Below are 26,852 nucleotides of genomic sequence, written 5' to 3' on the forward strand. Positions count from 1 at the left end.
TAATATCCAAGCTTTTGTCCAAGGTGTACCCCGCCTCTCACCCAATGACAGCTGGGATAGGCTCCAGCCCCCCCGCGACCCTCCAGAGGACAAGTGGTAAATTTTTAACTGCTATTTTTTTAATGTAGAAATGGGCTGTTTTGAAGTTAGGTAGGTAACTAACATACTGACTAACCAAAGTCATTAGGATGTTTCAAAGCCACACAGTGGAACATGGATGCTCCTGATAAGTTCAATATACCATTTTCAGTTCTGCCATCTAGCCAGACTATGTTTTTCAGAGAAAAATTCTTCAAAGGAGTAACTGCTGCTGTTGACACAGGGGGAGAAGCGAGTCTCAGTTTGAGTGACCCCGCATGATCACAAATGACTCAGAAAGCCTTTGAAAAATAACAGACCTTGGAAGCGGTCACCAAAGCGAGCAGTTAGAAAAGCATGGGCCGCTTCCACGATCCCAGCATGCGAGCGTTGCGGTCTAATGAGCAATCACTGCAGGAGCACCAGGACCCGGTTTTCTAAGATAGCGTCATTTATGATATTTGATGTTCATGATATTTAATAACTAGATACATTATGTAAAAAAATACACCAGCAGACACAGAGATACAAACCTGGGAGCAACATAGTGGATACTACTTCAGCATCCTCCAACATGTCAATGATGCAGCGCTGGAAATCTTTGCTGCTGTTGGACTGAAGATAGCTACAGAGACAGACAATGAAGAAACATAAGAATGTGAAAAAAGGAATCGTAATGTAAGAATTAGAATAATCAAAGTAATATTGTTTTTGGGTGAAATGGAGGTTAAGCTTGTATGTTCATTTTACTGTATCTAGATATAAAAGCAAGTAACAGCTGTATTTTTCATTGATTTTATAAGTAATATCATTTTTTATTTTATAGAGAAAGAATTATTTTGTTTTACTAAGTGAAGAGACTTCAAAAAGTGTCAAATGTTTGATTGAATAATTAAATTAAAATATTAAATTAATATATTTATTGCTATGTGTACGTCACGGATATCATTTGAACTCTTTTAAGCTGCGTTCTTGTGTGTGTGTGTGTGTGTGTGTATGTGTGTGTGTGTGTGTGTGTGCTCTTGTACAGCTATCTTTCTGAGATCCAGTTTGAGTTTTATACCATTGTAGTGAGGACATTTGTGCAAAGTGAGGACAGTGAGGTTACAGTTAGGATCTGGGTTAGGGTAAGGTGCTAGGGAATGCATTATGTCCTCACAAAGATAGCCATACAACCATGTCTGTGTGTGTGTGTGTCTGTATGTGTGCGTGTGTGTGTGTATGCGTGTGCGCGCAAACTGAGAGATGGGCCATCTGCTCATCTTCACTGGTGGGGAACATTTCCATCAAAAAGTTAAGAGTGCCAAACAGTCTGCCAATATCTAATGCACAAACACACACAGGCTCACACACGCACGCACACACACACACACACACACACACACACACACACACACACACACACACACACACACACTGTACTGACCTCATCCAGGAGATGCGGTCTTGCCAGAACTCATACATTATGTAACACGACTTTCCCGGGAGCTTCTGAACAGACACGCTGACAGCGAGATGAAGAAGGAAAGTAGAGTGGGGCAAGAAGAGGATACAAAGTGAAACATAGTTTACCCTCTGCAAAGATAGATCACATGGAAAAGTTTGAATTTTTAGAGAGATGGCGGCACAACAGCAACACGGTGTCAATTTGTAAAATCAGTAAATTGTTATTACTGTGTAACTAGTTTTTATCGCCACATAAAAGCTGATATGAGATCCCCGTTTTGGGAAAATGGCAGTATTCCTTCTCTCCTTTCTACTCATTGACACCAGTTTTGGCACAGCTGACAATTCAAGCCCCTGACTCAACGTTGCTCAGAACTCGAAAAGCTGCCGCGGCAGCAGAGCCAGACACAATGGTTATTGCGTTTCCAGAAAACTGGCAAGACACACTCACTGCAGGTTGTCAGAGTGGGCCGAGGTGGCATCGATGTAGCTCTTCAGAACTTTTCGGAAGTTGTCCAGATCGTCATCAGTCACCGACATCTGCCTCTGTACCAGCAGGATGTTCTGTTGGCAACCAGAAACAGAGGGGGGGGGACAACAGATTTATCTGTGTGTATCTGCTCTCCTGTGTGTCTGTTTTTGTGAAGACTAATGTCAGCTTTAGAGGGGTGAGGACATTCACGGAAAGCAAGGATATTTTTCTTCGGACCTCACTTAGTACCGCACATGCTTGAGCTTAAAGACTTGATTTTAGGGGTCAGGTTAGAATGGTTAGCTGTGATGGATAATGTTAGATTTATGCTTGTCATTTGATAAGTAGGTACGCCGTTGGCCTGTGCCTCGCCAGAAAAGTACCCGCTGTAGCTAAGCAGCCTGCAACAGCTGTGACTGATAGTGTACGCATTTCCTCATTTACATATATCGAAAGGCCGGTTAAGAAAACAGAAAATTCAGCCTAGACCTTCCTCCCACACACATCTACTCAGATGCCTTCCCTCTTTTCTGTATAACAAGAATTTCCGTAAAAGTAACTGTTCCGCCAAATTCCAATTACCACTGTACACAGATATAATCCACAACTTATAGTGGGGCAGTAACAGAACAACATCAGCGCACGGACAAATGCTTGCTATAGCATAAGCTCTGTGTAGATCTGTTGCAGAAGTCAAGCTTTAGATGCTGGGGAAGACATTATGTCATTATGAATGTCCTCAAAGAGATCAGAGCGTGTACAGGCATCATCTCACATCACCCTGAGATCCAGGCGTGTGTGTGTCAAGACAGATATGTTTGATGGGGAACTGAATGTATCTTCCTAAGGGTACGTACGTAACTCACCATCGCTAACAACAGACGACACATAAATAAATAAATGTTATGTCATTTATTGACGTCATCACTTAAGGCACTTTTGGCTTAGTTTGACAGTGTAGCTGCACGAGGCAAGATGGAGGCACGGACTCTGAGGCGGATCTAGTGAAATTCAACTATTCCTAATGTTCCTAATGTTAAAAAGCAAACCGAATACAAAACAGAATACCATACCGGCTCGGCACCAAAGAAACGGTGTTGCCATGACACCTCACTCAGAGTGTCCATCCAGAGTAGTTGTCACTTTCTGCTGCACATAACACACAGACAGACAGCAGCAACTGATACTGGACTTTTCCTTCTCAAATGTCAACTTATCGATTTATGCCAGGTGTAAACAAGGTCACGGTAAGCATTGTGTGCTGTAGTGCTGTGTGTATGTTTCGTTGTACTTCCTTTAGATACCTTCACTCCCCTTTCATTGCACGAGTTCCCACTACCACTATTAGAGCGGGAAACAAAGAGACCAGGAGAGAAGCTGCAGCCGTTGCCAGTGCGGACCAGTTGGGCAGCAGTCAGGTTGCATGTGGGAGACGTTGTAGCGTACTTAGCTTAGGTTATTACTCACTTAATTTGAGGGAGCTTATCTTTTGTTGTGTTTTGTTGTACATAGTTCACAAATACAACTAAAAGATTTCATTTTCAAATAAAAACCTCAGCACTGATACGTATTGGCTTATCGTCTCCCAGGGATTTGTCTTTATTGTCACTTCCCTCACCCCCTAGCCCATTTTCAGGGAACATAACATTAAGTCAGTCAGTGACAGTACACTCTTTCTTCTGCAACCCTTCAATGGAATGTACCATGAGAATAAAATGACAAACTCAGTTCCCTGCCTGCTTTCCACATCTGTCCATGGACCTCTCTCTCTCTCTCTCTCTCTGTCTCACACACACATAGAGAGGAAAAGACTGTGTAAACTTTAAGAAATATACTTTATGTCCTCTATCGATCGATGCACCTGGCAGCAGAGCAACCTCCCTGCAACTGGCAGCAATTCATCCAGGGCTTGAACTGAGGTCCTGCTTGGCTTATTTTAACAACTCAAAGCTGCAGTGAGTCACTGCAGCATCTAAATAAAACTTATGTGGTGAGCTGTGATTCACAGATTTAACCTTCTTACGTGCGACTTAGGTTTAATTTTGAGAGGTCGATCTCTGAAGTCTCTGGAGGTCACCACCTCTGTTCAGTGGGGGAGTCATAGCATTGACAACAGTGGAATACAGCACACAAACACAATCACTGTGAAGAGTAATCAATGAATAACTTATACCTATTGCATATACCACTGCAAAAGTTAACAATATGAAATAGAATCATTTCTATAATTAATAATTGCAGCGTCCATGCTGTGTTCCTGCAGTTTAAATTAGTGCGAAATAGGGCTTTACTATTATTGCCACGAATGCTTTTATTTAAGTGTCACCACAGTTAAACTGAACAATAGGCTACGCTTTAACCTGTCTGTGGGTGTTTTCACAGCTTTTCTACTCTCAAGTGGATCGTGGCTCAGTCATTTCTTTTGTCCATATGTCACATGTACTAACACCGAAAATCAGGCAATTTAGACCAAACTCTTTCTCATTTCAATGGGATCCCTGTGAACTTAAACCGACCTGTGTGCACTTCATGTTTTATTTAATTATTTTTTTTTTACGTTAAAGCTTTTGGTATGTTGATTTTCATGGCTGCGATGAGCTGTAATAACATCCATTGGACTCGCCAGTGCCGTTGCTTTTTCAAGAGAGACATAGAGCTGCTGATAGAGTTTAAATCATATTTTGTCAGCTTTCTTGGAGCCTATTAGAAGTAATGGATTTGAAATAGTCTTATCAGAATATGAATCTCGTATCCTGACATTTGGATTTCATTATGGGATAGGGCCATTTTGTTGTGAACAAAGTTGACTCCACAGCACTTGGATAATGTGTATGACTACATGCCTGTAACTCTTCCGTCCACCACTGCACAAAGCCTGCCCTAATGATTCGACTGGCCCAGCAGATCTTAGTCGGTGCATATTCAATTCCCAACGGACTGACTCCACAAAAATCTTGTGGGCAGGGGAAGGTTGGGCTGGCTTCCAGGCGAGGTCAATGCAGTCTCCTTGCAGTTTTTAGAAGTAGTTTAACCAACCGATTCATGACCACGCTTGCCACTAATTTCAGTCGACAGAAACTTTTGAGCCTGCACCACTTCATTTAAAGGTGGTGAAAGTGAAATGTCATTTTGTTGATTTGTGTACGTCGACAAGAATTCCCTTCTTATTTATTTTTTTTTCTGGGACACTGATCATGACTTGTATGACGGTGCGGTAACACACGCAGAAATTTCACCCAGGAGGCTGGAGTTCTTTTCTCTCGTTTTCTGCTGCTGCCTGGTTACGTTTAGGCAACAAAAGCATTTGGTTAGGATCAGAAAAAGATTATAGTTTGGGTTATAATACATCATTTCAAGTAAGTGATGCACGCATGAAAGATTCTGCCCGTTTAAATGCATTATTTTCAAAGTTGTTCTCTGTGTCATGAAAAAGAAAAACCTTGTGTCCAAGGACACAAATCTTTGGGATTTCACAAAACCTCCATGAGACTGTGGTGGAGAGACTAAAGAGCTCAATATGTAGTTAGAGGTGAATTATGCTACAAATGTTCTAAATGAAATAATCTCTGGTAGTGCACGCCTAGCATTTATGTGATGGTGTGAGCGCAGTCGGCGATCCTTAAACGAAAAGGAGCTGAGTTTAGATTCCAAAATGGGAAAACATCCTTAGCTGTTAGATTTGAGCTGTTTTAATCAGCAAATATCAACTGGAGTGAGTCATTTCTCAGTCTGCACTCGGGATACTGCACAGTCTGCCAAAGGCAGAGTTATACTGTAAAATAATTCTGGTGCAGTGGCCTCAGGCAGAGAAGTCTCACTTGTCAGCATTGCATTGCAGAGGTTTCACCACATGGTTCGACCTTGAGTGTTTGATGACTGTGAAATTCTATCTGCAAAAAAAAAGTTATATGGAAAAAAGATTATATGAGAAAAGTGGCTTGTTTCTTGAGTGTAGGTGACTAGGCAACATTAATCACCCAGAAAAAAAATGTCTAATCAGTGATTCACTCAGGTCAGTACTCCAGCTGACATCTTGCAATCAGTGCTGACTTACAGACTTGTATGTGCTGGCCAGTGTGTCCTCCTTTAGTGGCTCCAACTTGGGGCTCTGAAAGAAGAAGACATCCAATAAGGAAGGAAAGCTCAAAGCTTTGGTAAACATCCGGGAAACAAGTATCAGTGAGGAACGAGCATATTTAATTACAATGAAGCCACTGAACCAATCTGTAATGATAAAGGAAAATGTCTGTGCACGACTCAATCACTATTTTTAGCCAGTCGCAAACAGCAATGTTCAGATAAATTGCTGTTTGAAATACATAAACATGCTGAATGCATTTGATATTTTCTGACTCAATAACTGTATTCGTTTTAAAGTGATGAAGAAAACAGATTTTTTTAATTCAACTTTAAAATTATAAAAATAAACACTTTTTTTTACACCACTGTCAGACATAAATGAGGGAAATAACTTTAAAAAGGCACATTTGTACAAGACAGCTTTCCTACAGAGAACGGTAAAAATGATCTATGATGGTATGAGCTTCAGATGAGTTATATAGTCAGTCGTAACTCAATGAGCCGGAGAAAACATGTAATTTTTTATTTTTTTGCAACTTTATATGTGGTATGAAATGATAATGCAATAAAAGAGCTTTCTGTCTTAGAGGTTATTGTTCTTGTGTGTGTGTGCGTGCGTGCAAATGAAATATAACCTCAGGGGCAGAAAACTTGTTCTGCTGCATCAGAGAGAGGAGCAAATAGGAGTGAGATGGACAGAAGGTGTGTGCGCAATGGTGGCAGCGTTGAGGTGTGGGGATGGATATTGCACTCAGAACATTCTGCAGGTTATGAATTGCTTTGATATTGCACTCTGAGTCCCTCCGGGTTGACAAAACTGGACTGGAGGTAGAAAAATGCTTAGAGAGAGAGGGGGAGAGCGAGAAAGAGAAAGAGAATGAGAGAGGCCGAAAGGAGGTGAAGAGTGAACATCAAAAGGTGGGAATCACAGGAGTTAATAAAGAAAAGAACAGACGGAAAGAGGATCAGATGGAGCAGAAGACGGGGCAGGAGAGCGTGAAAGAGGTTTTAGGATGTGGTAGCGATGGGTCACAGGATGAGACGCGGTGAGGTGGCTGTGTCGTGTGTTCCACGGATACACAGATCCGCAGAACTCCATTTAGAAAAGCCATTTCTTTTTTTGAATTCACATGACTCCACCCATTCTTCTTCTTCTTTTTTTTTTTGTTATCACCGCAAACACACACAACTGGCTTAAAATACACAACAGGCCTTGTCTCAAGCAGGCTGTGGTTTTTCCACATCACTGTTGGAAGCTTTCAGGCGCTGTGCCGGCACCTTGTCTGAGACACTACGATGAAAACACAAGACCAGACTAGCCCTGTGAAATCAGCGTGTTGTTGGTAATCTTGTAGCTGTACAAATGCAACCTCACAGGAGGGTTTAGAAGTAACGCGACAGAGATATCATTATTTTTAACAAATTAATATTCTGGGGTTCAAAGCCAAATTATGTTTGTATTCATTGTTTTTTTGGTTTTTTTTGCATTTTCTTTTTCTCTCTGCATAAATCAGCTGTTTAATTATGTTTTTTTCCAATGAAAATGGAAGACCTTAGGTACTGTGTTACATTTTATATTCTAGATTAATTCCACTAATCAGGGTACATTTGCAGCCACATAAAGTTAATATGTTCGGTGTCTATTTGCATTCAGATGACGGTTATGAAATAACACCAGGATCAGTGTGCCACAATACTGGTGCTCTTTACTCATATCCCTTTAACTTTCAATTTTCATAAATGAGGCAAATTGATCCACAAGGGGGACCAAATACTGGAACACGATACTTGCTTAAGATTATTTGGGAACTAGACTGAAAGAGGGACTCGTGCACAAGACTGGCTCAAATGAATGCAAGCCACAAACTGACATCCGTTTTTAAAGACAGCATAAGGAGCTGGTGCTTATGCAGCAAACTTTCACAACAACATTCAACAATGTTGCCAACAGGCTCGATAAAGCGTGGGGTACTAGGTTGGTCCGTGGCAAGTCCATTCCTCTGTGTTTTGTTCCATGTGGCCAGGCATTTTGGACAACAGTTGCCGGATGGGTAACGTTCACACATTTTACGGCAGCAGTTGCCATCACTGCACCCCTGCACCCTTGCACCCTTGCACCCCTGCGTTCCGACCAATCAGCCTAAATGTACGCCGCTACGGGTTCCTCTTGTGCTCCAAGAGGAAAGCCTGGGGTAGGAGCTAAAAAAAAAATCCTGAAAGCTCTGCTGAGTATTAGGAAGTAGCTGCGCCTAGGTACAAATACATTTTTACAACACAAGCGCTTATTTATTGAACCTCAGTGCAATCAGATTTTTAATCACCACAGTTTGCTGTCAAAAGCTGTCTCAAAATTTTTTGTTTTCAACCTTCGCTGGGAGCGTGTGAAGCTTTGCACAGTTGGCATGAGCATTCATTCATCAGTATATTCATGTAGCGAGGGTACACAACCAAAGGGTAAAGAAATTAAGAAATGCAAGCTTTCAAGTCTTGAAGTCTTTGAGGTAGCAAGATAATTACTAATAGGTAAATAGTTTGAGAAATGCAATGTTGTATGCTTCTAAATATCCAGGAAGAAAAGCTTCACGCTAACCTGACACTCCAGTTTATCCAAAAGTTGCTGCAGCCTGCTGATCTGAGAGCACCAGTTCTCTCCATCTTCCATGTTGACACCTGGAGACATACATACATACGGGAGCATGTATTTTATATTTTATACGTTGGAGCTCAGAGTCATCTGATTTACAGTATACAGAAGATGCAAATATGTAAATATGATGAAGGGTTCATGTAGAAGACCGTTGTCTCACATTAGAATCGTTGTATATTACTGGACTTCTTATTATGTAAAAATACGTGCATCTCTTGATTCACACATCTTTTATGCAGAACCTCAGCTCATTCATCCGTTGCAGCCTCACGCTTTGATGTTCAGTCTATTAGTATTAGTGGAGAAGAACTGAGAAATGAGGCTTAACATAAAGTAATTATCTTGTCAATATGATCTTTGTAGGTGAAACACGTCTGCAGGGGAAGCTAAGTGCCAGCTTTAATTATGCACAACTCTAACGTCAGTGACAAGAATCGTCCTTGTATACACCGCTGAACACAATTTAGTTAAAAAGTTCATCTCATTAGTCATATTCTTTGGCAGCAACATAAAACTAATAACAGTGAAAATGTTTGAATGTTGATATGTAATCCAAAAAAGTACGATTTTTTAAAAATCCTGTGAATATGCGGAAGACATCAGTCAGCTGAGGTTGTTGTTTGCAATACGGCACAGCCAAAGCTTGATTTAAGTTACTTATTTGTGTCAGTTCTGTTCCATTGCTGTGCAAAAAAAAAGAAAAAAAAAAAAGAAAAATCAATGAGAACAAGTGACAATGTTTCTAAATTAGGACTAAAATGGACCAAGGAGTTTATTTTAAGTCTGCAGGAGAAGAACTATTTACCCTTGTTTGAGGGATGTTTGCTAAAAATACACTTCTCAGCTGTTTTCAAAAGGTATTTAGGCAGTTTTACAAAATATATATAAAGACATTTTAACTAGGAGAAGTTGATCTTGAGATTGAGAACCACTGACGATGTATAGTAGTTCAGATAGGAAAAGAGGAATGACAGAGACCTTTAATCTACTGAAAAAGAAATGACAGAGCAAAAAGAGGAGAAGCTGAAGGCTGCTCTTCCTTTCATTCTTCGAGAATAAAGGAAACATCAGCTTTCTCCTTTGCCAGTCTAAATATAATGAGTTAATAATCATGCCTGTGGTCGGGATTCCAGGGCAGGGTCCTGAAGGGGACATGCACAGGTTGTTATGGACCCTGCGACCGCACTGCCTGCCATTTGTCTGCACCGCTGTCAGCTCCGGTGCCTTTGCCTCTCTCCTGCCGTGACAGTGGTGGAAACCCGGGGAGAGAAACATCACAGAGAAAGACAGCAACTGTCAGGAGGAGTGTGGAAGAAAAGAAACGGAATGTGAAGATATGGCAGACAGAAGTATTCACATGGGGAAAGAGAATATAGAATGAAACTAAGGAGGAAATAGAGAGGGCTGCAGAAAAAAAGCGCAAGGGCTATACAGAGAGACAGAGAGAGAGCGAGAGAGAGGGGTGAAGAAGGAGACATTAATAATGGATCCCAATCAGAAACTGAGATAGGTTAATGTGTGATGCAAGAGGCTTAGAGCTCAGTCAACATAGGACGGGCACAAGATCCAGACGCGAAGAGCAAGAGTGCTGAATAGAGGTGAAAACACTTACTGAGGGGCCGGACACACAACAGCGCTTATTAGCCCACGGGGCAGGGATTTAAGGAGGATGGGCACTCACACACACACACGGCTCAGTTGCAGATGGAAAAGTGTTTGCTGTGCTATATGCTAAGCGCCAAGGGCAGGACCTCAGGCTCTTTGTGTCATGTGTTAATTCTGCTTGCATGTGTGTGGCTCTCCGTGTGCGTCTAAATGCACAAGCACATCTGTTTGTTCTTGTTAGTGCGCGCCAGTCTACCCGCGCTTTTTGTTGTGTCTCCATGCGCGCACGCGCTTGTGTGCGTGCAGCGTCCTGCTGGCAGCGCATTGCTAGGAGGTTCTCACGCTGAGAACAGCCTGGAGCCCAAAGGCCATTGCATCAGCAATAAATCCGCTGCAGTGGAGCAAAGAGAGAGAGAGATATAAACTGTTTGTAGTTTAACTCTGCGTCCCTAATTCCATTACACCCCAGGCTCACACACTCTGTCTTTCCAAAATCCATAGCCTTACTGAACAATCTGTGGCCTTGTCCCTTCTTGCCAGGTCTATCGGTATGCCTACTCTCTCCTTTCTTTCCAATACGCCTCAGACTGTCCATTCTCCTATTCATTTATTCTCTCTTTGTTCTTTGCTTTCTCTTCAGTGAGTCACTCGCTCTGTAAGCCATCGCCGCCCTTATCACCCTTTCTCCTTCGACCCCACCCCTGCCTCCCTCCAGTCCCCTCTCAATAATTCACCTTGGCTATAATCGCTCTATTATGTCCAATAATACCAGCGTGGCACCCAGAGGGGGGAGAGGAGAGCTCTACCGAGCCCCGACACATGCAGCGCAGCAGACAAACCCCATCAGCAAGTTGTGGTACGAAATTGTTTCGCCATGAAAAATGTAGGAAGTGTCCTTTGTTATTTGAAGTGTTAACAACTCTTTCATCGTAATCATCTCATCAAATGCTGACGGACTGTTTCTCTGAACACCTTCGAATCTGACGCATCAGAGAAAGGCCTCTGATGAACTACAAATATCCACACAGTACAACTACAGAGAAAAGTCCATGTTTTACATAGCGAAGATTTGCAGTTGATGCCTCGTGTACAGTGACTCATTCTCTGTGGTTCAACAAATCTCAAACAGGTGACAATAATTTAAATATCTTTTTCTTTCTTTTTATTCCAGGAGCCCCCTTTTTATATTTGACGAAAGGTCTCTGACAGAAGTTCTGCCTATTAGCGAGGCAACTTTTTGAATGACTGTGAGAATAAATTCAAAGCTCTGCGCCGAAAGGCTCGCCTTGAAAGAAGGACGTCTGAGGTTACGCTGATTAGTTGAATTTCAAGTGCTAACTTCTCTGCCAGCATTTTCTTTTTTCTAATAGCGCTACTGAAAAATATATATGTGCTAAGTATAACATGTAGCATTGAGGATTGTGGTCTGGCCATGGTATGGATGAATTCAGTTCAAAAGAGACAGTATATAGAGAGCTGTGTAACTGATTTACTGATTAGATTAGAATATTATTATGTTATTATGTTTTGGAATAATATCATACGCAGCAGTATAACGTAGGAGTTCAAGATCTGGCAGAGGAATCACCCTACTGTGGTGTTATTATTGACTTTCATTGCTTTGGTTTCTCTGGGCACTATATTGTGTATAACACCTTATGTGCTGCACTGTGCTGTGTGGAATTGCATTTGCTGAATCCATTATTTCACCATACCTAAACCAACTCGCACACCATCGTAAAGCTAATAAAAAGCCCAAATATGGAGCACAGAGGGGCATGATAACATATTCCTTATTGCTTTTCAGAACAACAAAACGACCATCTAACAACTATCTAACTTAGTATTATCAATTTAAAATAAAATAAATTAATAATCTGACTTTCTGTTTAAATCTGACAAACCCAGATTACTTCTCTCTCTATTGTCACCCAAAAGCAGGGGAGTTCTCTGTAGTGATCTCGGCTGCCTGGGAATTACGGACATGTCTGAGTTTTGCCCATAGACTGTATAAAATGGCCACAAATGTTATAAAACTATAACACCAAAGTACACGTCAAATATTTTTTTTCAAGTATGATTTCAGTCATTTTAGGTAGTTAATATGATGCTGCCCCATACTCAAGTGTGTGTAATCATGTGACTCTGCATGGCTCCACTGCGCAGACTCTGATTCTAAACGAGTTGGCGCCGCCCGTATCCCCGGGAAAGCAGTGTTAGTTTGGACAATGCAAGAAAGTGTGGACGTATTGTCCGTATTTATATATAGTCTATGGTTTTGCCAGTACACAACGAGCTGGCTGGAGTAATGGTTGCTCATGAAGATGATGAAATTATACCAAATAAAGTGTTACTTCTGTGATAAGGAAATTGTTTGGTTTTGTACAGTCCAACATGGTGCAGACAAATCACTTTTCAGTCGTGTTTTGTCTTTAAGATATGTAGTCAGGCCTGGAAGCCAGACTTAATCTCTCCCATACAATTTTTTTCTCTGGAGTCTCTCTGTTGGGAGTTTATTATGCCCCAGAAAAGATCTGCCAATAAAATTGTTAGGACGGGACAACACACACACTACTTCCTGTTTTGCAAACAAAAGCATAATTTTGTCCTGATAAATTGTAACAGTGACCAGCAAACTATTCAGAAGACTAGTCAGATAGCTGTGCTTGCATGTGGTCCAAGACTATAATATATTGTAGGTAATGTATTTTACAACTTCAGCAAGAACAAAAATCAGGCTGTACTAACGGGGCAGGGCTGCTCTGCTCTTCTACAGCCTCCATGGCACACTGCAGGGACCTCTGTAGAGACAGCAGCTGACTGGACGTCTCTCTTAGCATGAACCTGGTGACAAACTGGCCCAACACGCTGGAACCTTGGTACTCCTGAGAGACAGTGGCACAAGGAACAAGAGGTTAAAGCACAAAGTCGAGCAACAAGACAAGCGAAAGCAGCTACGACATAGCACACATAGATGAAGATACATCATTTGATAAATTCTCCAAAACAGCAACAACCACTTGTGAAATGCGTGACAGCTGCAATAGAATGGGCTAATACATTATTCAGTGCCGCGTATCCCAATTCCAAGGCGGAAGAACTTTAATAGGAGATATAATTGCTGCTCAAGTCTCCAAACACAAGCGTGATTATGCACTCTCAAAGGGGTCTTATTCACGCAAACGTGCAAATGGAGGAACGGCACAGGGCTCTTTGTCAGAACTTATAATGACAAGTAGCCTCTACTGAAAATGCATCATGGGATTAGCAGTCCAGTCCAGAGCACTGATAGACCGCAGCTGCTAAATAGTGATTGCACAGTCCTCGGAGGATATCCCCACTTAGACGGCTTTAAAGAAGAGCCAGAACAGAGGAGAGAGGTGATCTAATTAAGACAGGATGGCTAATTATTCAGCACGCTTCTCCTCCCTTCTTCTCCTCTAACAAGCATCGCCGTTTTCAGCTTTATTACAATACCAAATTCGAGTGTTTTACGTCAATAAGCCCTGAATAAATCTGTGTAATGACTGGGGATCAAAATGTTAGACTCTGCAAAATGATCACACATTAACCTTTGAGGTTTTTTGTGAAACACGCTGGAACACTTCGAATATCAAGGGAAATATTTTAAGCAGTAAAGTCATGATTCAGGTTCACACAGCCGACAAGTCTCGCCAACAATTAGCAACATTTGAAAACATCCTTCAAACTGTGACAGACGCTCATTTGTCTTTATTCAAATGAATATTAAGGTAATAGTTTGGCATTCTGGGGAAATGTGGTTGTTTGCTTTCTTGCCAAGAGTTTGACGGGAAGGTCGATACCACTCTCATTTCTGCACAGTAAATATGAGGCGGCCGACAGCTGTTAGTTTAGCTCAGCACGCAGACTGCAGTGGGGAACAGTCGGGCTGTCTCTATCAGCCACCCTATAGAGCTACAGGTTAACATGTTATACCTCGCAGCGAAGGGATTAAACAAATGTGATAGCTAACACTGGACACAGATGGGCTAGTGGTTTCCTGCTGCTCCAAGTGATTCTTCCCCCCGAAAAAATGCAACCATCTCCTGGCTGTACCGTCGTGTTAATCAAGTTGCATCTGTGTTCTCGTCTAATTCTCAGCAGGAAAACTAATCAGCATGCTCGCCACTATGTTTATCGCACACTTAAAATTAAACATTTTCAGAGGTTGGCTAAGCTGGATATCCTGTCAGGGCCTACTGGACCTGCACAAATGAGGTGAGCACATTTGACTGGCGGCCACCAGCATAAACTCTTGTCAGCATCTTTGTCTATCTGGAGCAACAAAGAGGACCGGAGGAGATTGGCTGCAGGGAAGGAACAGACATCTGAAAGTGCTCCCCAGAGCAGCAAAGGGCAAGTGGCAAGTGTTCAAGTAACCAGCGTTGGTTTCACGCTACAACGCTAGCCCATTTATCATTTACAGCAGCTTTCACATGTCATACGTTCACAAATAAAAAGTGAGCCCTTACATTTGGCATGATTTAATTGAAAGAATTACATATTTCTGGAAAGGGGACGCAGTAAAGCAACAGTTTAAAAGAGTTCATCTGTATGTGTCTGAGTTCAGAGGAACAAATGCATCCTACATGAAAGCACCAAACGGACGTTAATGTCATTTGCAATTCTTCCTCATTTGTGATCCTCCTGGGATACTGAAACAACCCTGCTGCTTTGTGTTCATGTTCGGTTTTGGATTGAGCTGCTTCTAAAACTCCACAGCTGCTTTTGTGTTCCAATTTATCCCTAGCTGAAATGTTTTAAAATCAGCACTGAACTAAACTAAACAGAGGATATTTTTCACAGCAGAACCACCCCAACGGTCAGCGTGTGAACTTGTAAAGTTTAAAGTTGGGGTATAACTCATTAAAAAAGGGTATAAGTCAATGGGTGGCCTCGGCAGCGATGGGAACACAACTCTGTGTGTGTGTGTTTGCGTGCACCATCTACTTGTTTTCACAGGTTTTACTGCCATAAAAGACCAAATCACTGCAAATGGTTCGCAACATAACCTTCAGAGGCAAAAATAAAAGCCACGACACATCCTGGTAAGATCTTACCTCTTTAGTTTTATCCATTGCCTTCAAAATGGCAACATTCAGGCTCTCCAGAGCTGAGAGGACATTTAGATACTCGCCAAGGTGCTGTGAAAAATAATCTAAAATAAGAAACAAGCTGTCAGTCATTGTCAGAACAATCAAAAGAGACAATTTCTTAAATCTAGTAATGACAGATTCTAGTTTCTTACCACTTACACGTTTTTATATTAATAATTTGAATCCCTTAGTGTTAACAGTAGCTTCTCCTCCTGTGTACTGTTAATGACCATTGTGTATAGTAATTTAATAATTTCTTACCAGATATAGCCAACCATTATTAAGACCTCCTACATACATTCATATTTACGTCACAATATCGTTTACAGAGAAAAAGAAAGTTTTATTTTAAATTCATTTTATAAATCACAGTACAAATGTGTGCAGAGAAAGTTCCCCAAACCATTTAAATGCTACAACCCCACCCAAGAGAAGGAAGTCAGTTTTAATTAGTTCTTATACTTAATTAAAAACCTAATTTACTTGATCCGAAGAGTGCACTCAATATGACACACGGTGCGATCCGAGGTTAATGGATCAGCAGCACCCTTTGGACTTCCCTCAATTAGAATCAGATGTGTTATCTAACAGAATTTCCCACGTCACTCTGAAACACAAAAGGACTAGATGCGCTGACGGATACGTGTCCGGGGAAATCTGAAATAAGACGCGCATCCCGTTATAGAAAACGGTCAACTTCTGTTGACGTCAAATGGAAAAGACGCCATTCCCATTCAATAAATTATGCAGAGGTTTTATTCTGGGTATGAGTGGTGTTTACCAGCCTCTGCTCTATTTCTGCACTTTATTCAGGTCGTCTGACACTCGTGTATTTTTACGATGATAAAAATATAGGTCAATACATTGGTGTCATATTTTTCTTCATGTTTACAGATTAAAGTGTTGCGTATCGTGTATCGTGTGTGTATCGCATTACTTTTCGACATATAGAAACCTGAAGAGTATAGAGTGTTAGCTTAGCATAGCACAAAGATTGGGAATGGTAAAAAAAGCTTGGTCCAAATTTAACAAAATCTTCCTGCAACAACCGCTAAACCATAGTCTCTTGTTATTTTGATATAATTAAAATTGTTCGTAATATTTGATCATTTTGAACTGTTCCTTTTAAATGATCCACGATACTAATCAACTAAAAACAGGGCTCCGCAGACGACTCAGCCGCTGATGTGGGTGAATTTTAAGACAGGAGTTTTACAAGAACTAATGTACCGTGACACGTCAAATCTCCCACTAACCTGATAGCTTGTCGGTGTCCAAATTGCTGCGGGGCAGAACACAGGAGGAAATAAATGGAGAAAGAGCACTGAGAAAATTAATTAGACAAACTCAAAGCCCTGCCGCCTTTCATTTCTGCTCGAGAGATTTAGTGCCTCCTAACTGTCTGAATATCACGGGAAGACACACAGTGTTAAAACCATATAAATTAGCCATACTTTCACTGACATTTCAAGATGATTAAGCTGTTAACTGGAAACTTAACTGAAAAACAAGCTGACATATTTGTTCAGCTTACAAAATGTGTGTACAGTATTTGGCCAAGTTACTTGCCAAAATGCAAGTAAAAACATTGACATTTTGTTAATCAGTCATGGCAGAAATAATAATTTCTGTGTCAGTTTGATAAAGGCTAATAATGGAAACGTTCACCTGTCGCTTTAATGGCATTTTACTGGTCATTTTTTCCCTGTCTGATGCAAACCAAAAGCGAAGCTGGTTAATGGCTTGTGGTATTAAAAAGCTTGGTGCAACGTCTGCTGTACTTTAACATCTCTGATCTCCGTCCCTCTGTTTTCTGTTGAGAGGGACTCGCCGCGATGCTGTGTAAATTTAAGCACTGCCACCAAAGCTCATGCGGGTTTACCATATAATTAACAGTATTGTTATTCAGAACAAGCAAGACCTTTAATTAGACATCAGAGCTCAGGACACGCCAACTGCCTCAAAGCCTGGAGGGAGGTTAGAGAAGTCTCTGGGCTATTGTGTCACCTCAGTGACAATCTGAGTCTAAAAGCACGTCCAAGAGCAATTTATCACACGGTGATAGAAGAACTGGCGGCACAACAACAACATAAATGCAGAGTCGTTACTGTAGCCAAACACTCTAATTGGTTAGGTGCAAAACAGAAACATGTCAATGCACCCCTGCGCATTTGTGTTTGTGTGTATTTTCTGGTCTATTTATGCTTTTGAGTGGCTCAACAATCACAGTTATATTAGCTGAGCTCATACAAACAGTTTGACAGCCAAGTTAGACAACCTTGTTTAGCCTCCCACTATCGGGTGGAAGAAAAAGTTGAGAAACGTCCAATGAATACAAATTCTTATCTGTCGAATGCAATAAAGAAAACTGGCTTCAGATGAAGGATGAAATGTAAAAGCATTCAAATTACAAAGGAGGAATGGTCTTTGCCTGCGTTGCTGCAGTGAGTCAAATGTTCACTGCCGACCACAGATTTCAGCAACTACCCCGAAGCTGATTTTCTTGATTGCAAATTTCACAAGTAGGTTTTGAAGTGGCTGGTGTTCTCCACAGTAGTTATGTCCAAAGGAAGGCAGTAAACATTAAATCTGAACTGCCTGAAGTCGGTTGCAGGGCTCCTTTTTACTGAGGACTCCGGCTGTGTGGCATTAGCCCATAACTGATGACTTGAAAGGCACACATTAAGTAACACTTTGTTCAGCCTTCCTTTATGTTTTTTTTTTCTTCTTTCTGATTGTGAAAGCTCCAGTTGATAACTGGTGTGAACCTTTTTAATTTTATATAAACTGATTGAAATCATTAAAAAACTCACTTATTCTGTCGGCCATCTATGGAGTAGAAAAGCTCCTGCAGCTCCTCAGTGGTCAGGATCCCATCAGCAAAGTAAGCATTGAACTCATCAAATGACAACTTGCCATCATCTGAAAAAAAAGTAAAGGAGGAGTCCTTACTGCACAGACAAAACAACAAACCTGCACGTCTGCGGTCATCAGATTACAGAACAACAATGATCATAAGAGTATTCTCATGAGGATCATCGTCAGTGAATCCCAGGAGGTCCATGTGTATTTCAGAGCACTTGTAGCTACCACTTATGTGCTTCAACTATTAATCCACTAATCCCCTATAATCTGGATCTGACGTCTCAAGAGTTATCCTGTGTCTAAACCCTTTTTTGACAGTGATGTGGCAGCGACCTCCTATCACAAGTTCACAGCATGAGCACAATCTCAGCTCCATTCATGCCCTTGTTGCCTTGTTTTCCATTTATTCTGCCGCGGCTCTAGAAAGACAAAACTTACTAAAAGTGTACTAAGCAAATGATGCTAATTATTATTATTTTTGGTGAGTCAATCACTTGTTTAGTTTATAAAATGTCTGTATGAAAGCACACGTTTAAAAAGCTGGAACCAGAAAGCTACACAGTGTTTCATGATAAATGACTAATAAATCATTTTCTGGATTTTCTTAAAATTTTCTTTTCATAAACTGATTATTAGGAGTATTGTTTTTCCTGCAACTTGATCCCAGAGAAACACTGAGATGTATGACAACATGATAAAAGCATGATTTGATTCTAATCTTCTAAACTCTCGACTTCTCACACATTATTGCCTGCTTTAAACACATATTTACGCCGCACATTTCCCCACTGTGGGATAAATAAAGGGTTATCTTATCCAATCTTCGTAACAGAGCATTACAAACAGTATAGATCTTCAACATCCCTCCGTCCAATTGCTCAGCACAAATATGCAAGGACTTAGAGTGGGCAGATTCAAGCATTGACTTGGCCGTATATCAAGGTTGGATGTCATGATCAGCAACTCTACGACTTCACAAAAGAGAGGGTGCAGAAGCGGAGTTAAAGCTTCTGTTAGAAGGTCACGGGGAATTAAAATCTCGATACAACAAAAACAAGAACGGAGGGGTACCCAGGAAACTAGCTCGCAAGACTCTGCCAATCAGCATTTCACACGTTTAGCTCATCTTGCAACTCGATGGAACGGGAGAAAGGGAGACGAGAATACATCAGTTAAGTGATAATCACCCTGCTACTAAAATTAATCATATTTTTATGAACCACTTTTCTGTAGCATCTGTGCAGAAGACCATTGTTGTCATGGTGCTACCCGGTGTCTAATCAAAATTAAGAATGGATAAAAATGTAAATACTATCTTACTAAAATTCACTCAGGAAGTCACCGGGTTAATGACACTGGGGCATTCGTTGAGGTCTTACCTGCCCATAGAGGCTGAGATCATGCATATGGATAGTTGTGAAGCTATTCTTCATTTGTTCTGGGCATGTCTTTCTAGGTGAGCCATACCTCCATGCATCAAAGGTCCTAGCAACAATTGTCAGATGTCAGATGATGCTGGTGTACGCTCACTTGCCGGTTCATTAGGTTGAATAGTGAAAGCAAATTCATTCTAATATAACAGTCCCACACCAGCTTCAAGGAGGTTACGGTATTCAGAATTGCTTTGCAATAACTGAGAGAGCTGTTCATTCAGTTGTGTTTGCATTTTGAAGGCTGCATTTTGTAGCACTATTGAATCTACTGTGTTGTGCCGATGTTCCCATTATTTGGACAATCCCATTTCAATCAGTGGTTAAATAAGGTTAAATAACAGAAACGCTTTTGCGTTCTGTGCAATCCAGTTTAACAGCACCACAAACTACATCCTCCAAAATCATCACACAGTTGACTGCCCTTCTTTCTTACTATGTTTCAACACAAACTGAACATTAGAACAGTCAAGAAGAGGGATGTAGTGCAGGTTATATAAGAAAGCATTCGTTTTCTGTAGTTTGACAAGCAATTAGCAATTTTGTGTATATACACTGATCAGGCATAGCATTATGACCACCTTCCTAATATTGCGTAGGTCTCCCTTGTTCCTCCAAAACAGTTGTGACTCATCAGAGACTGGACATGGGCCTTCTGAGGGTGTCCTGTGGTGTCTGACACCGAATGTTGTTAGTGGGGGGCCTTTGGGTCCTATGGGCTGAGGAGAGGGGCCTCTGTGGATCAGACTTGTTCCAGTGCATCCCACAGATACTTGATCAGTTCAGATCTAGTGAATTTGGAGGCCAGGTCAACACCTTTTGCTGTTTTTCATGTTTTTCGAGTTGTACCTAAACCGTTTTTGTGTGTGTGTCTGTGTCAGGCTGCATCATGCTGGGGATATAAATAGATATATAGACAGTCTGCAAGTACGAATAGATATCCAACTATAAAACGACAGAAACGACAGACTGTAAACAGACTGGAATGTTCTGCTCTTGCTAAGACTAATCAACTGTGAGCACAATCCGTTGCGGCAGACAATACACAGAAAAATCAATAATAGAAGATAAATAGTTGGGCTGTCATCCGTGAAGAAGTGCTCCATCGTGAGTCCACTATCAATCTGTCTGCTAGCACAGATTAGGCAGATCAGTCAGCAGTTAGCCTGCCGGAGAGAAACTGCTAGATGTTTTAATCTTCATAAAATAGCCCGGATGAACAGACAGATTGGTATCTAGAGAGAACATTTCCGAGCTATGACAGGCACTCAGACGACCAGAAGTACACTGGGAGGAGTTGGGTCCTCAGTCAATGTGACTCAAGGACAAACTGTAATGATCAGCGATAAAATAGATCAAAATTGGACACACACACACACACACATACACACACACACACACACACACACACACACACACACACAAATGAGTGTAACTGTGAAGCTGTTAAACCAGACAAACAGACTGGTTTTGTCATAGACAGTCAGGCAGCTACTGGAACAAACAGAGGCAATCCAGTTATGTCATTACTGCGCCCAATAAATTATCACCGCTTATTTGTCATTTGGCTCCGGAGTGCAGGACGGCTGCTGGCTTCATAGCTTCACAGGCTCTCTGAGAAATCTCACCCTGTCGGCGCAAAGACGAGGTAAAATGAGAGTAGTTTAACGCAGCGCTGAGTTCCAGTTGGCTGACTCGGCAACAGTGAAAATCTCAAGGGCAAGCTCCAAGACCATCTGTTCGTCTGAAGCCTCTTTGACACCGACCCTCGTTACCTCACACCAGAATGTGTAATGTGCTGGATGAGACAATGCGTTGCCCATTTGGCCCACTTTCTTGTCCAGGCGAACTTCATACCTTTGTGACATGCCTTTTCCTGCTCAGTTTGAAGAGCACAAAGCCAGGAATACCAGGAATACAGAGACATCCACTAGCAGAAATGAAACAAACTATTCATTACTGTGTTTTTAGTACAGTCACTTCTAACTATGAATCTTGCGATCCTTCATATCCACATAAGGAACAGGTCCTTTGTCAAGGTGTCCTCCATGTTTCCACAGTTTCTACACAAGCCCAGATTGAACAAACCAAACACAGACTCTAGAGAACACATTCATGCAGTATTCTTGGCCTACAGAGCTGTCTGTATGTGACTTTGTATTTAGAGCCACTGAGAAGGCTTTGGTTGAGTTTTAGGAAAGAAAAATGAGCACGGACTAAACTGAACTGCCTGACAGCGAGGTCCATCCGATTAAATACTGGATATATACGGAGAATTTTTCAAACTGCGCATTGCTGTTCCAATTCCGATTTATATTTCGTTTTATTTTGATGCCATCTGCAGTTAGTTTGTGGAGCAAGAAACTAAAAAATCCCTCCACATGTCTTGCTCTCGCCTCGCAAAGTTGTACTTGGAAAGGTTCCTATATTTGGAGTGCCAAACTAGAGAGACAGCAGTTATGCTCAGAAGTGACACTCCTCCATTTCATGGACTAATGATGACTACTGACAGTCTCCTCCGATCATTTTGACAGTTCTGGGTTAAATGTCTTCATCCTAAAGGAGGATGATCGCAACAAATACACAAGCTAACATGATACTGACCCATGGCACAGCACTACTAGCCCTTACTTAGACTCCTGTAAGGGATACCTGAGGAGATTATCTCTTCAGGTATCCCTTTTAGGAGTCTAAATCAAGCAATAACATAGCAATAAAATAAATTAAATCTCAAGTGACGATGGTGACAGATGGCATGAAAAGATGGCATTATAAGCGTCAGGAACAGGATCTGCAATCAGGTGGGGGGATTATGTGTTTATTATCTTCAGAGGCATACCTGCTGGTCTCCTCTGAATTCCTATTTATGCATCCTCACTTCTATCACATACATCTCTTCTGATAACTTGAGGCATGAGAGGACGAGAGGGATGGATAGAGGAATTAACGCAACACTCATTTGCCAAATGGGAGCTTCTTGCTCCGTCAAGCGTCATTCCGAAGAGATGTTTATCATTTACGATCTGTTATACAACGGCAGTATTTATCCCTGGACCTTTCTTGCTTGTATAGTTTGTCCACCAATTTGTTTTCTTAGGGGAAGGTAATTTTAAGTTTGAACGTGTACTTTTTCACATAACGAAACGCACGTAATCTCCTGGCCATCAGTCAAAACTAGGCGCATTTAAATGTCGCTGTCTTCTCTCTGCTATTAAACCAGCCACAGTATCTGGGTACAGCGCGGCTCCAGCGCCCAAATGTCAGCTGATGCCTTTGAATGAATAAATCAGTCCAGCTATGACACACGTCCTGTATACGTTCTCTCCAGAAACTTGCCTACTCAGGCCTCTATTATGAACACAGAGTTGGTATTCTGCTGTTTCCAGATAACGTGAATGTAATGTGATTTTACGGCTGCTATTCTGTTGATTAAGTTAATCAACATAAAACTCATTCGCTGAAAATCACATTCTGCAAAATATTTCATTCCCTTCATGCGCAAATGCTGTTGACCTGCTTTTAAAGGAAACACGGCTTCTCTGAAACAAAATACATTCAGTTCATTTTAATTCAGACACAAATCCGCTTGACTTTTTTTACACATGTAATGATGTTTTCAACGTAAATCCACAAAGTGGAATGAAACAATAAGAATTTTTGCATACCTAATTATTTCTAAGAACATGATAAGGCGCAGTTGCAAACCAGTGCTATTACCATTTATCTCTGAAGCAATTTTGTCACTGAAGCTGATTCATTCGCCAACAACAAACAACTGCCAGAATGTTAAACACAGATGTGGCAGCGAGTATTCATGCAGCCTTCAGATGGAACCCGTGAGTTTGTGGTTACGACAGGTGAGGTCCTGCACACAAAACGGTTGACGTTCAAAGTGGTAATGGCATCCGTCAGTCGTGGGGAACATCACTGTTAAACAGCTGGTAGTGTCTGGAACAGTTACGCCTAAATTACAGCATATTAAATTACCGCCTACCTCTGCCATTTCTGAAAACGTCAGAGGCAACATGTCACGGCTCGTTAAAATTTCCACTCAACAAGATTGCGAATACCGCAAGAGGGGGCCGTTCAGATGGGTACTTCTTGCAGTCATGTGGGAGAGGAGAGGCTGCATAAACTTAACCGATGTCAGAGTTAAATCCATTGTGACCCCAGAAATATTATGAAACAGTAAAAAGTTGCAAAATCAACACGCATCATTTGCTCTTTAATACAGAATCACTTGAGTTTCAAAGGTGAAACAAATGCTTTCAAAGAAACTGTGAGACGGGTAACGGGGTGCCATTTCTTAAACACAACAGGATACAGGGAGCTCATTTTTGCTTTTCCTCCTTTACAGTTAAGAAAAAATAAAAAGTCAGCTTACTTTAGACCAAAGTCCTCACAAGATCAGAGTAAACAAGAACCAAATTGAAAGTGAGGACGACCCGTAAAGTAGGGCACAAAGTAGGCCGCACTCTTATCTCTCTAAAGACTGGTCCCATTGCAGGCTCTCCTAAGTGGTTTATAAATTCCCCCAGAATGCACCACAGCTTCAACAGCTACTAGTATTGCTAAGAGAGATGGGTCTTGTTTCTTTACGTAAACTCCAATGCACCACCCAAACCCTTACAGGTTCTGGTATTCTTAGTATCAATGCTCTACTTAGGATGTGTTCCACCAGGCCATCTGTGTAGCTGCCTCTCTATTCTTCCATATCCCAGTTCCAGTTTAAGCCCGTATGCCGCTTTTAGACCACGTACCGTACAGTACCTCTAGATTCTCCACTTCTTTGCTAAAGGTTTGACGCTGACTGGTCTTTTCCTCCACACTGGAACAGACGTCAAGCTAGAGGAAGGTTTATTAAAAGCTGAGGTGAACGAGTGGACGTGACGTCAGCTATCACACTGACTTTTATATGCTAGATCTGAATTTCTGGAAAAGGAGGAACAACATTTTAGCAATATCATATATTGAGGTGTTTGCCTGAAATCACCTAATTCACCACCCATTAAGGCAACTCGATTGTGAAACAGCAAGGGGTGTTTTAGGTATCTGATTATCCTCAGGGTTTCATGCACGTTGGTGCTGTAGCAGTCATTAAAAGCAGGTTGTGTTTGCAGTGTAAAACTTGGTTAACCATAAACTGCTATTTAACAGGTCAGTGTCAGCTCTTTGATAACCATTCCAAATAAAGGGCCAAAAATAACCCTTTAATGTTTCATCTGCATCCATCATCACTGGTGGTTAGGGGCTCATTTGCCAAAGAGATGGATTTGTTGACAGCCAGCAGTCAATTATGTTTATTTTGCCTCTAATCACAAATTGCAAATTTGCACTGAAGGGCTTTTCTATCAGTACAACAACAGCTCCTGTCCTTAGTGGCACAACAAGTCTGAGGCTATAAAACAGGTAGAAGCCGGACAAAATCTCAGAAAACCGACTGTAGCTGCCACCATCCTGACTCCGCCGAACCCCTGCCTAATTCAAAGATGAGTGTGGAGTGGAGCTGACCCCTTGGCAGACAGTTAGACTTAGACAAGACTTTATTTGTCATTTAGATTTACATCAAAATGAAATTTCGGTGCAATGGCAATTGTGACCTTTGACGCAAAATGATCCTGCCCTTATTTATGCATTAAAGCTTGCTGTATTTCAAACAGGTGAGGTGTCTTTCTGCTATAAAGTTGGACATTTTAGCCTGGAGGTCTGTGGGGACTGACTCGCGTTTGTAGCCTCAAGTAGATGTTTGAGGAACTGCAGTTATTGGTACTTCATATACACCGATCAGCCACAATATTAAAACCACCGACAGGAGAAATGTATAACATTGACCATCTATTGGACATGGCATTCATGTGGATGTTACTTAGACATGTACCACCCACCTAGACCAGAACAGGTACCCCCACCCCATAGCAATGACACTCAGGATGCAGACACACAAAAAAATGGTTTAGGAACAACTCAAAAAACATGAAAAACAGGACAAAGTATTGACCTGGCCTCCAAATTCACTAGATCTCAAACTGATCAAGTACCTGTGGGATGCACTGGAACAAGCCTGATTCACAGAGGTCCCTACCCTCACCCCATAGGATCCAAAGGGCCCACTAACAGCATTCTGTTGCAGGACACCCTCAGAAGGCCCATGTCCATTCTCTGATGAGTCACAACTGGTCATAATGTTATGCCTGATCAGTGTATATGTAAAAAGCTAGTAAATTAATATTTTCAATCTTTTAGTAAAACTACGTGAGTATCCATCATGAAGATGTTTTGACTCTATCTTGCATTCACTGAACACTTCATTACGTTCACCAACCATTCACTATGACTGTCAGTCATTCTTCAGAAAACTGAAAACCGCCTCCCGGTGCAGCTGGATGTTTATGCTAGCAGTGAGGCTGAAACAAACAGCTGAAGGATGGGTACTGCAGACTCATGTGACATATCTGTGAGGTTGTCACTACAAGGGAGCGTTTTTTTCTTAGACACAGTAATATGAAATGAAGGTTAGTATCGTTGGGGAAGACCATCTCTCTGAGGCGTGCCTTCTGTGTCGAGCTCAGTTCCACACTATCTCTAAGCTCCACTTGCTCTCACTTGTCTCCATCCAGGTCTGAGCACCGAAGACTTTATGTCTTTCTGAATCTTTCCAGATTAATGAAATGTTGTTTGGTGGAGTTTTAACATTTAATAAAACAAAAGAACTATATCGTAATGCTCACCATGCTACACAACTGAAAACCCCCTCTAGTACACGGTCCCACAGTTGTGACTGTTCCTTCATTATTATCCTTATTCTCTTGTTTCATCCAGTAAGTCAATAAAATATATGAACATCCTCGCACTATCATCTTAATTATTATTATTTTTTTTATTAGATACTCCCAGAGGTATTCACAGCTGAAAGATAATGAGCAGTGGATGTAGGACAGTATATTTTCTTTGGGTTTTCCTTTTATGTTAATAGTGGTCCTCCTCCCCCCCTCCTGCTCCGGAGTCGGCTCAGCGATGGCAGCCCCCTCCGATGAGCTCATTATAATAACAATATGACAGGGAATATATCTGCCTGGAAGCAACAGAACAATTCATCGCGTACGAGACTCGTC

General features: G+C 41.4%; 1 protein-coding gene across 1 annotated transcript in view; it reads right to left on the reverse strand.

The window, feature by feature from the left end:
* Positions 1 to 26,852, reverse strand: part of necab3 (N-terminal EF-hand calcium binding protein 3) — a gene marked incomplete at its 5' end in the record, with an annotated part of 36,863 nt that overhangs the window by 3,152 nt on the left and 6,859 nt on the right. Inside the window, 10 exons of the mRNA XM_084542732.1 lie at positions 612 to 703; positions 1,505 to 1,582; positions 1,976 to 2,088; positions 6,051 to 6,104; positions 8,667 to 8,746; positions 9,839 to 9,960; positions 13,077 to 13,213; positions 15,410 to 15,507; positions 16,702 to 16,727; positions 18,259 to 18,367. Coding sequence (XP_084398858.1) covers positions 612 to 703; positions 1,505 to 1,582; positions 1,976 to 2,088; positions 6,051 to 6,104; positions 8,667 to 8,746; positions 9,839 to 9,960; positions 13,077 to 13,213; positions 15,410 to 15,507; positions 16,702 to 16,727; positions 18,259 to 18,367 — 909 coding nt within the window. The remainder of the gene's footprint in view (positions 1 to 611; positions 704 to 1,504; positions 1,583 to 1,975; positions 2,089 to 6,050; positions 6,105 to 8,666; positions 8,747 to 9,838; positions 9,961 to 13,076; positions 13,214 to 15,409; positions 15,508 to 16,701; positions 16,728 to 18,258; positions 18,368 to 26,852) is intronic.

The sequence above is a fragment of the Chelon labrosus genome (assembly GCF_963514085.1).
Source record: "Chelon labrosus genome assembly, chromosome: 4".
NCBI classification, from domain to species: domain Eukaryota; kingdom Metazoa; phylum Chordata; class Actinopteri; order Mugiliformes; family Mugilidae; genus Chelon; species Chelon labrosus.